We start from the raw sequence: 12,223 nt of genomic DNA, 5'->3' as shown, positions 1-12,223 counted from the left end.
GCTTTTATCTTCCACTGGGAAAATAGGGAAGTCATACTTGTCAAATAATAATGATATTCAAGAAATACTTTGGTTATTTTTCTTCTTTTTTTTCAGAAACCTTTAATCTTCGACTGGGAAAATAGGGAAGTCATACTTGTCAAATAATGATATTCAAGAAATAATTTGGTTATTTTTCTTTTTCAATTTGGAGTAAATATTTTTCTTTTACACTAGTGGGATTGAGCACGTATACGATGAAGCTAAGATCAGGATCAGGACAAAGCTAAGATCAGGATCAGGACAGTGGGAGGATACTCGAAGCACCAGGGGTTGGCTCTTAGGCTGTTTTTTTTTCGCACTGGTTATATATGAATTGACGCATCATATATAAGGTGAGGTTTCATGGTGTATGTTATGCATAGACGACATAGTACTGATTGACGATGCTCATGGCAGAATCAAGATTGAATATTTAGAGTGTAAGTTCAGTGATGCTACGCATGAGGCCGGCGTGGAAGTGAGGCTTGATGCTCAAGTCATCCCTAAAAGAGGATGTTTCAAGTATTTGGAGTTTTCAATTCGAGGTAACAATAGATTGATAATGATGTCACACATCGTATTGGTGTGGGATGGATGAAATGGAGGATTGTCTCCAGAGTTCTGTGTGATAAGAAGGTATTGCCAAACTTTAAAAGTAAGTTCAACAGAGTGATGGTTAGACAAACTATGTTCTATATGGCGGCGTGTTAGCCAGTCAAGAACTTTCTTGATCAAAAGATGAAAGTAGTGATGATGAGGATGTTGAGGTGCATATGTGGGTATAATAGGAGATATAAGATAAGGAATGAAGATATCTAGGACAAGGTACGAGTGACCTCCATAGAGGACAAGATAAAAAAAAGTGGGACTAAGATAGTTTGGGCATATGAAGAGGAAAAGTGTAGATGCAGTTAGAAGATGTGAGAGTTTGGCAATGGGGGGTCTCACGAGAGGTAAAAGCATGTCAAAGAAGTATTTGGGGGGGGGGGGTCATCAGATAGTACATGACACATCTTTAGGTAATTGAGGACATGACTTTAGATAAGTAAGTTCTACAAAGTGATGGTTAGACAAACTATGTTCTATATGGCGGCGTGTTAGCCAGTCAAGAACTTTCTTGATCAAAAGATGAAAGTAGTGATGATGAGGATGTTGAGGTGCATATGTGGGTATAATAGGAGATATAAGATAAGGAATGAAGATATCTAGGACAAGGTACGAGTGACCTCCATAGAGGACAAGATAAAAAAAAGTGGGACTAAGATAGTTTGGGCATATGAAGAGGAAAAGTGTAGATGCAGTTAGAAGATGTGAGAGTTTGGCAATGGGGGGTCTCACGAGAGGTAAAAGCATGTCAAAGAAGTATTTGGGGGGGGGGGTCATCAGATAGTACATGACACATCTTTAGGTAATTGAGGACATGACTTTAGATAAGTAAGTTCTACAAAGTGATGGTTAGACAAACTATGTTCTATATGGCGGCGTGTTAGCCAGTCAAGAACTTTCTTGATCAAAAGATGAAAGTAGTGATGATGAGGATGTTGAGGTGCATATGTGGGTATAATAGGAGATGTAAGATTAGGAATGAAGATATTTAGGACAAGGTATGAGTGACCTCCATAGAGGACAAGATAAAAAAAATGGGACTAAGATAGTTTGGGCATATGAACAGGAAAAGTGTAGATGCAGTTAGAAGATGTGAGAGTTTGGCAATGGGGGGTCTCACGAGAGGTAAAAGCATGTCAAAGAAGTATTTGAGGGAGGGGGGGGGGGGAGAAGGGGTCATCAGATAGGACATGACACATCTTTAGGTAATTGAGGACATGACTTTAGATAAGAGGATTTAGAGGTTGTGGATTTGGGTAGTAGGTTACTTGATAGTTAGTGTTGTTTCACTTTTGTGAGATAGGCTTGCGGTCGCGCTTGGACCTTCTTTCTTCCAGTGATATTAACATTATTCTTGTAGTTTCTTTTATTCGATTTCGATTATCACTTTTTTATGCTTCGGTTATCACATTATTTCATTGGTGTTAGTGTTCTTTCTTCAATTTGTTGTAAACTGATCTCCATTTCACATTATTTCGTTGTTGTTCCTGTTTTAATTTATGTTTTTTCTTTTTCAAATTATTTGGAAAATACTTTATTTAAGTGGAGGGTCTATTATAAATAACATTTTTATCTATACGAGGTAAGGATAAAATTAGCGTACACTCTAACCTTTTTAGATCTCAATTGTAAGATTACATTGAATATTTTCTTATACATAAAATGAACTAAAAATACAAAATATTCTATATACAAAGTCGAAAAATAAATACAAAATCAAATAGTTCAAGCAAATCAATTAATTATAAGTAGGGGCGTTCATGGAAAATTGAAAAGTCAATCACAACAAAAACATATCAAAGTAAAGAAAAAAAATGACATTTTTTGAGTTTGATTTTTATTTTAAATTTTAAAAATTGGTAATGTTTGATTTGATTTTGATGGACATAATCCAGAGGCTTGTCCGATGTCTCTCTACAATTTGTAGTCACAGATCCTAAGGAAATATGTCTCTCTGCAATTTGTAGTCACAGATCCTAACCAAGTATTTCCTTGGGGATATTTATCAGCGAACATATAGTAGAGGCATCCATTATAACGAACTGAAAATAGTGTTCATCTGTTTCATGCCAGAGACTTCATAAATTTATCTCAATAATACTGTATCTTTCTTGAAGTACAAAAAATAATCAGTTTTCTTCAAAATAAATTTTTTCTGCAAACTTACAAACAAAAGCTTTGCATAGCTGATCCAAAAATAGCTGAATCTTAAATCCTTTCCTGGTCTGTGAATGAACATAGAGTAATACCTCACTACATTATTACGCGGTAAATTAATAATCTTTCTAAGATAATATTTTTCTCTGGTTCCGACTTGGGCCAATGAAAAAAATCATCTATTTCGATAAGATAATAAGATTATATATTTTTGGAAGACTGCTTTATTAATATATGGTCCCATTAATATTACAAATTAATAGTTCTATAAAGGTAATATATCTAAGACAATAAGTGAATATGATTCTATTGTATGTTGTTAAAATTTAAATCTAGTGGAAACTTATCTCTAACTTTTCTTATTGCATCCAAAAAATTTGATGTTGTCTTTCCAAACTATACCATAAAATTGTGAAGAGTTCTAGATGCGATAAGTGATTCCTTACGCGCAACTGGTTTAAAAGGTATTGTATCATCTTCAACTTCATCATCAACATTGTTTTTTCCGATGATATCCACAATTTCTTCTAAGCTCTAAATCTCTTAACATATATCATTTTAATTTCACTCGGATAATCCAATAGGTTATTGACACCCATTTTATTGCGGTAACATAGATTACTAATCATGACCTTAAACTCATGAATGACTTTTTCAAAAGAGGGTTCATTAAAAAAAGACTGAATCCATCGATAACCCCTTAGAGTTGGCACCAACTTTCACTTAGATACCTCAACTATGCTTTGTTTCTTTTTGGACACCTCATATCATGTCACGTTGTGTCATTTTGACACATGTTTGCCAATCAACTAAAATTACATAGGAGGACATGTCAGTTTGGTTCACAAAAAAAAATATAAGAAGAAGAAAGAAAAACTATTTAAACTTATTTAAAAAATATATTTCAATAATAAAAGTAAAAAAAGTCATTTACTAGAAAATTCATTTCAATCAACAGGAACTCTTCCTTACCGAAAAAGATGGAGTTTCGTCGGAAAAAATTATGAGATCAGATCTGATTTTTTTTTCAATGACTTTTCATATTTATTTTTGGAGCTAATAATTTTAGTTTTAGATAAGATGTCTTTTGGTGGAAGAGATGGAGAAAGGGAGAAAAAGAGTGACGACACTAGTGAATCTCCATCTTTTCCAGCGAGTTGTAGATTTGGTTTGGAGGAGTATTTATCGATAGTAATTTATCAGTGAAGTTTATTCATATTTTATTCTTTTACATTCTTATAAAGTTTTACAAAATCAGTATAATGATTTTTTTATTTTGTTCAAAATCAGTGTGTTGCTATGTTTTTATAAGATTTTTTCAAATTAACTTGGTGGTGGTTTGATGAATGATGATGGAAGGTGGAAGGAGAAAGCGAGAATTTATTTTTTCAGAAAACATATGTTTTTTCATGCGCTTAAAATAAGTGCAACATACACACTTTTTCAACTCAGCAAAAAAATGTCAAATTGACACAATAGGACATGACATAAAGTGTCTAAAATAAACAAAGCCTAGTTGAGGTATCTAAGTGAAAGTTGTTGCCAACTTTAGGGGGTTGCTGATGGATTCAACTTTAAAAAATGACGTTATTTTTATGGATTCTTTGAATTTCAAAACACTCTTTAACGAATAAATAATGCATCTATAAAATAATAATATTTCATGGTCTCACGTATATTAATTTAATGAGGTTTTACTATATAGAACAAGTGTGATAACTCTAAAATTAGGCAACATCAAATATTTATTTTTTTACATTAACAAAGCTTAATATTTGCTTGCAAAGCCTTATAAAAAAGGGAAAGCAGATAAAAACGAAACCTGGTAAAAAATTGCTTAAATATCTAGACATCCCTAAAACAGAGTAAGCAAAGGCGAACATAGTATATGAAAATAACGGGTGCATCACCAATAACTAATGCATGTTAGTTAAAGCACATCACTGAATGCAGATTAATATGGTAATTTTATTAAACATAAAAATATAAAATTAATGTTCTATCATATAAATATGAATTAAATGAGTTTACTAGATAAAGTTTACTTTATGGAATGGTGATTTTGAACTTCACTTTGCACCATGAGGTTGCAAGTTCAAAACAAAGCACCCCTTATTTTATTCAATATTTTAAAGCTTCATAGATAAAAATGAAAAACACAAGAAAGTAGCAAGTGAGGCTCGAACCCCATCTCCTAACCTCAGAGGTGTGCAACTTTTAAACTAGTGAACCAAAGTAGTTTTAGTGTCCTTAGCTTCTTAATAAAATATATGTACATATCAAGTTATATATAATTTTTCGAAGTTAACGGGTGCATGTGCACCCTCACAGAGATATGTGGGTTCGCCTCTGGGGGTAAGAGATAAAAACAAGGGTGATATCCAAACTGTAACAACTACAATGGGTATCACATTGCTAAGACACACTATTAAGATTTAAGAGAGAGTGGTGGAGATGAAGGTGAGGCGAGGGGTGTCCATTTCTGAGAATCAATTTGGATTCATACTGAGACGATTGACTACCAAAGACATTCATCTTATGTGAAGACTGGTAGAGAAATATAGAAAAATGAAGAGGGGCCTATATATGGTGTTCATTGACCTTGAAAAGGCCTACGACAAAGTATCAAGGAATGTCCTCTAGAGGTACTTGGAGGCTAGAGGTATCCCGATGATTTATAGTAGGGCGATAAAAGACATGTATGGTGGAGCCAAGACTCGGGTTAGTACGGATGGAGGAGACTCAAAATATTTCCCAGTTGAGAAGGGGTTTCATCAAGGATCAGTCCTTAACCCTTTTCTATTTCCTTTAGTGATGAATGAGTTGATGCGGTTTATTTAGGAGAAGGTCCCATGGTGTATGTTATTCGCGGATGACATAGTACTAATTGATGAGACATGAGATAGAGTTAATGCGAGGTTGGAGTTGTGGAGAAAAATTGTGGAGTCTAAAAGGTTAAGGTTGAGCAAGATCAAAATGGAATATTTGGAATGCAAATTCAATGTTGCATTGGATGAAACAAACGTGGAAGTGAAACTTGTTACACAGTCCATTCCTAAGTAAGGAAGTTTTAAGTATCTTGGGTCTGTAATCCAAGGAAGCGGGGATATTGACGATGATGTTACACATCACATTGGGGTGGCTTAGCTTGGATGAAATAGAGGCTTGCATCTGGAGTCTTCTATGATAATAAAGTACTACCTAAACTTAAAGGTAAATTCTACAGAGTGGTGGTTAGACCGTCCTTGTTGTTTGGAGCGGAGTGTTGGACAGTTAAGAACTCACACATTCAAAAAATACATTGTGCAGAAATGAAGATGTTGAGATGGATGTGTGGGCATAGTAGGAGTGATAAGATTAGGAATGAGGTTATTTGGGAGTAGGTAGGATTAGACTCTATGGTGGATAAGATGAGGGAAATGAGATTGAGATGGTTTAGAAATATGAAGAGAAGATGCACAGATGCCCCAGTAAGGAGGTGCCAGTGGCTGGTACTAAATAGTATGTGGAGGGCAGAAGTAGGCAGAAGAAGTATTGGAGAGAGGTGATTAGACAAGACATGACATAACTTTATATTACCGAGGACATGAATCTAGATAGAAAGGAGTGGAGGTCACATATTAGGGTAGAAATTTAGTAGGGGTAGAGTGTTATTTTTCTTTGCGAGAGTTTTGATTTGTTAGTGCTTGTAGTAGTACTAGCCATACACTTGTAGTTCTTTTTTTGTTATCTATAGCTATATGTTGTTATTGCGTTTCACTTCCCACATTATATTCTTGCTGTAATTGTTTCTTTTGTCGATTGTACATACTTTTCTTAGTGAATGTTATGATTTCTACATTGCTTTCTTCATTGTTTTACTCTTATTTTACTTGAATTTGATGCACTTGAGCTGAAGTTCTTCTGAAAACAGCCTCTCTACCTCCATAAGGTAATGGTAAGGTTTGCATACACTCTACCCTCTCCAAACCCCACTTAGTGAAATTTTATTGGGTATGTTATTGTTGTCCATTCACTTTGTCTAACTTTAAATACATGTTTATATTCTTTGGTAACACATTCTCTTCAATGTAGTTCTCCCCCTGAAGTGAAGGTCTTGAAACTCTCGTGAATAATATGGTTCTGACTCATCGAAAGAGAACATTCAAAGTGAAATGTAGATTTTGAATTTGAGGATCATAACACCTATATCTTTTGTGGATATTAGAATAATCAACAAAAATACATTATTTCGCATGTATGTTTACCTTACTTCTTAATTTATTTTTGGAATATGAACATTTACAATACAATCACTATTAGAAATACAAAAATTCGTAATGAACAAATTCTATAGCTAAATAAAAAAATTGCTAAACTTATTTGGTGAAAAATTAACGACATATTATTAAAAATTTATGTTAGCTACGAGCGATTTAGCTAGAAGATAACCACAAAGTTCATAGCTAAATTCTAAGTTTTTTAGTGAACCAAGATTGGTTCAAAATTTGGGATATATATTGAGGATTTAAAAGTAAAGATTCCATCTTTTCTCTTTTTAGAAGTTTGAGAATCTATTATGAAGGTGTACAATTGATTAATACATAGTGAATATCGAAGTTCTTTTTCTAGTAGAAACATCATATATTCATATCGAAAAAACAGATGTGAACCACGTTTATTATTTGTCTATTTTTCCTCTCCACTAAATCATTATGTTGCGAAGCGCAGGTGCAAGAAGTTTGATACTAAATTCCAAGGTCACTCAAAGACTTGTCAAAGGATCCATCTGCATGCTTCATTCCATTGTCAGATTGCCAACAATATGTGATTGCGTAGATCTCTCACACCCCATAAACAGCAAGTGTTACACCAGAATAAAATTGGTGTAGCCTAAACACAATTTAGCCTTCGAGATTCACCTGAATTTCTCGAGTTGCAATCTAATAACTCCAGCAGTGGAGTTTGATCTGAAGAAAAATAAAGAAGAGAAGATGAGAACTCAAGATCAGTAGAAGAGAATGTACAGAGAAGGAAGAATGAAGAAAAAGATTGTAGAGAGAAGGAAGAGAAAATGTATATATAGAGAAAAATATCTCTTCAAAGTGAATTACTTTCATGTCATACATTTCAGCTGTATATATACACGTATTTATAAATTATACATGTACAGTATTTTGTATTCATACCAACTACTCTGTAACTGAATCCTAACTACTCATAACAACCAACTAACTACTTATAACAATATTTCAACCAACTCTAACAACTCTTCAATTCATGGAAGCTTGCTATGTCAACACTCCTCCTCAAGCTCATGATTTGAAGAGATTCATCATCCCAAGCTGGTTCAGCAACTGTTGATGTTGAGACTTTCCTAGAGTTTTGGTAAGTATATCAGCTAGTTGGTCCTTTGTGTGTACGAAATTAGTTTTCAGCATTCCTTGGCATATTCTTTCCCTTACAAAGTGGCAATCTATATCAATATGCTTGGTTCTTTCATGAAAGATTGGGTTTGCAGCAATATGAATAGCAGCTTTGCTATCACAGAACATATTGACAGGTAATTCAATTTGTACTCCCAGCTCTTTAAACAGGCTTACCAACCAGGTGATCTCAGCTGCACAATTAGCCATGCTTCTAAACTCAGCTTCTGGATACTGTCTCTTGTTTCTTAGATTTCCAAGAGATTAGTGATCCTCCAAACTTTACTAGGTATCCAGTGACAAATCTTCTTGTTTCCAGACAAGCACCCCAATCTGAATCATAATAGGCAGTCAGTGTATTTGTATATTTAGATGACATTAGCAGCCCAAGGCCAAGAGCTTCCTTGAGGTACCTGACCACTCTCAATACTGATTCCATATGTGACTTCTTGGGATTGTGCATGTATTGGCTCAACACCTGAACTGAGAAGGCTATATCTGGCCTGGTCATGGTGAGGTACAAGACTCTTCCCACAAGTCTTTGGTACATTTCAGGCTGCTGCAGTAGCTGGTCATCAACTCTGCCTTCATGTGAAATGTGTTCATCATATTTCACTGATGTAAGCTTCTTATTATGTTCTAATGGTGTTCCTATAGGTTTAGCTCCTCCTAGCCCACATTCAGCAATTAGTTTCAGTGCATATTTTCTCTGAGACATGTGAATTCCTTGACTGGATCTAGCACATTCAATGCCTAGGAAGAACTTCAGCTCACCTAAGTCTTTCATTTTGAATTGCTTTTGTAGGCCTCTTTTTGTATCCTCTACTAGACCAGTGTTGCTACCTGTAACTAGTAAGTCATCCACATAGCCTAGTACAACAAGTATATCACTATCAACTTGCCTGGTGAATAGAGAGTAGTCATAGTGGCTTTGATGGAATCCCAGCTTCAGTAAGGCCTCAGTCAGCTTCAAGTTCCACTATCTGGGGGCTTGTTTGAGTCCATATAAATACTTGTGGAGTTTGCAGACCTTGGTATTAGACTCCCTCTGTCTAGCAAACCCATCAGAGACAGTCATGTACACCTCCTCTAGTAGGTCCCCATTGAGAAAGGCATTGTGGACATCCATTTGGTGAATAAACCACCCCTAGATGCAACAAGGGCAACAACAGCTCTGACAGTGACCATCTTGGCAACTGGACTAAAGGTTTTAGTGTAGTCTAGGCCTTCTTGTTGGTTGAACCCCTTGGCCACCAGTCTTGCTTTCAGCCTCTCAGCTTCACCTGTGGATTTATACTTGACTTTGTACACCCACTTACAGCCAATAGGTCTCTTGTCAGGGGGAAATCAACTAGGGACCAGGTGTGATTAGCCTCCAAAGCATCAATTTCCTCCTACATTGCTTGAACCCACTGAGGATCAAGTGAGGTAGTTTTAAAGGATGTGGGTTCAGTGATGGCTGAGTAAGCAGCTAGGCAAGAGCTGTAAGAGGGAGATATATGGGAATAGGATATATGGGTTGCAATAGGATAAGAGCAAGAGTTGCCTGTAGAGGTGGTGATAAAGTCTTGAAGCCAAGATGGTGTCTTACTAGGTCTAGAGGACTTTCTGGGAGGAAAAGGAAGTGGGGGAGGCTGAGAGTGGAGCTCAGGAGGTGCTACAGGAGGTGAAGATGGTGGGATGGACTCTGAGTGTGGCTGTGAAGAGTCTAGAAGTGTGAGAACTGGAAATAGTGGATTAGAGGAAACTTGGACATCCTTGAAAGGAAAAATGTCTTCTTTGAACACTGCATGTCTATTCACAAAAAAGGATTTAGAGTGGAGATCATATAGGAGGTACCCCTTTTTTGATGAGGAGTACCCCATTAGGACAGCTGGTATGGCTCTAGGAGAGAATTTGTCAAGGATATGAGGGACTGTGGCATAGCAAAGACAACCAAAGACTTTAATGTGAGCTAAGGAAGGGGAATACAGATGAAGCATTTCAAATGGAGTTTTGTACTGAAGGAGTTTTGAGGGGATTCTATTAAGGAGGTAGACTGCAGTAGTGACACACTCATCCCAGAATTTTAAGGGTACAGAAGACTAGAACCTGAGTGCTCTGGCCATCTCCAGGATAGTCCTATGTTTCTTCTCAGCAACTCCATTATGTTGAGGGGTATAGACATATGAGGTCTGATGAAGGATGCCAAGTGTAGACAGCATGTTCTGAAATGCAGCACTAAGGAACTCATAGCCATTATCAGTTCTCAGGGTCTTCACTGTTGTGGAGAATAAGTTTTGAGCCTGTGTGAAAAAATTTCTTAACACCACAATTGTGTCAGACTTAGAGGCTATAAGAAAAATCCAAGTAAACCTAGAGTAATCATCAACTATAGTCACAAAGTATTTCTTTCCATCATGAGTGGATACCCTGTAGGGACCCTAAATGTCACAATGAACAAGTTCAAATACAGCATTTGACACATGAGAGCTTACAGAGAAATGAAGCTTAGTTTGCTTAGCAAGTGGACAAACTGTACAAGTAGAATATTCATTATCTAGAACCTCAATACTGGATGATTTCTTTATTATATCTACAGGTATATGACCTAGTATTAGATGACACAGAGTAGCTTTTCCAGCTGGAATGACACTACTACTTGTGGAGTTAGCAGGAGCTACACCTTGAGCTGATTTGAACAACCATTGACTTCTGCCTTTAGAGTACCTTCCTTCAGAATGTAGAGCCCTTGATCCTCTTTACCAATCCCCTTGACCTGACCACTAAAGAGATCCTGGAAAACACAGAAGTCAGGGAAGAAGGCTGCTATACATTTGAGTTCTTTGGTGAGTTGTGACACATAAATGAGATTACACTTGAAGTCAGGAACAAATAGAACATTGCTAATAGATTGATTCCCAAGAATATGAGTACTACCAACATGTGAGACTGACACTGCATTTCCAGTGGGTAACATTACTTGTCTTCTCTCAGATGGTGGTACAGTGTGAAATTTAGTTAGAAGTTCAGTCTTAGAAGTCATATGATTTGTTGTTCCAGTGTCAACTATCCAACTTTTGTCTATATATTTAGATACTAAAGCAGATAGAGTACTACCTGCTGTAGCTGCTTTAGCTGAGTGTTCTTCTCCATTTTCACCTCCTTTGGCCAGCATCTGTAAGATCCGATGGTACTGATCCTGTGTGAAGAAAGCTGTAGGTGTAGATGTGTCAACCAGTGAACTTCCACATTGATTAACCTCAGCCTGATTGGCATATGAACTGGAGTTAAACTGTTCCCTCTTCTTCTTTGATTTCTACCCAACCGGATAGCCTTTCACTTTAAAACATTGTTTCTTGGAGTTTCCTCTGTAACCACATACCTCACATACAAGGATTGACTTCTAGAATTTTTGTGGCTTGTTTTGGTTGTTATAGTGTCCCCTTCATGGGGTGCCATCACCTCCTGGTTGATGGCCAAATCTGCCTCCTTGATTAGAGCCATTTCCTCATTTTTTACTGAAAAGAGCCTTGTATTCAACTGTTCCAGAATTAACACTTTCATGACCTGTACTTGCCAGGTTTCTTTGGCTTTCATGATCTACTATCAGAGAGTAGGCCTTGTTTAGGTTAGGAATTGGAGTCTGTATTAATATCTGACCTCTCGTAGCTGAATATGACTCATTTAGTCCCATAAGGAACTCAAGCAATCTATGGTATTCAAAGTGTTCTTGGAACCTTTTTGATTCAGCACACGAGCACCCTGAGCATGGTATGATAGAGTCAAACTCATTCCACGGTCCTCTTAGGTGAGTGTAGTACTCTGTAACAGTCATAGTTCCTTGAGTGAAACTATGAATTTCCTTGTACAGTTGGAAGACATGTGCGCCATTAATTTTGTCAAATCTCTCTTTTAAATCACTCCATACCTTGTGTGCATCACCAGCATAAACAATACTGCACAATGGGTCGGGTGCAACCACATTCATTATTCAAGATAAAACTACAGCATTACATTTTTCCCACATATCAAACATCTCAGGTGCAAACTGA

At 36.4% G+C, this 12,223-nt stretch overlaps 1 protein-coding gene across 1 annotated transcript; it reads right to left on the bottom strand.

Annotated features, from left to right (window-relative positions):
• Positions 1-8,409: 8,409 nt before the first annotated feature.
• On the bottom strand, positions 8,410-9,267 carry LOC129899899 (uncharacterized mitochondrial protein AtMg00810-like). Its single transcript, XM_055974898.1, has 2 exons — positions 9,220-9,267; positions 8,410-9,135 (listed from the first exon to the last, which is right to left on the bottom strand). The coding sequence occupies exons 1-2, from the start codon at positions 9,265-9,267 to the stop codon at positions 8,410-8,412; spliced, it is 774 nt and encodes a 257-aa protein (XP_055830873.1).
• Between the last annotated feature and the right edge of the window lie 2,956 nt (positions 9,268-12,223).

This window comes from Solanum dulcamara, chromosome 8 (assembly GCF_947179165.1).
Source record: "Solanum dulcamara chromosome 8, daSolDulc1.2, whole genome shotgun sequence".
Lineage (NCBI taxonomy): Eukaryota > Viridiplantae > Streptophyta > Magnoliopsida > Solanales > Solanaceae > Solanum > Solanum dulcamara.
The sequence above is the reverse complement of the archived record's forward strand: the minus strand, read 5'-3'. Positions and strand labels throughout refer to the sequence as shown.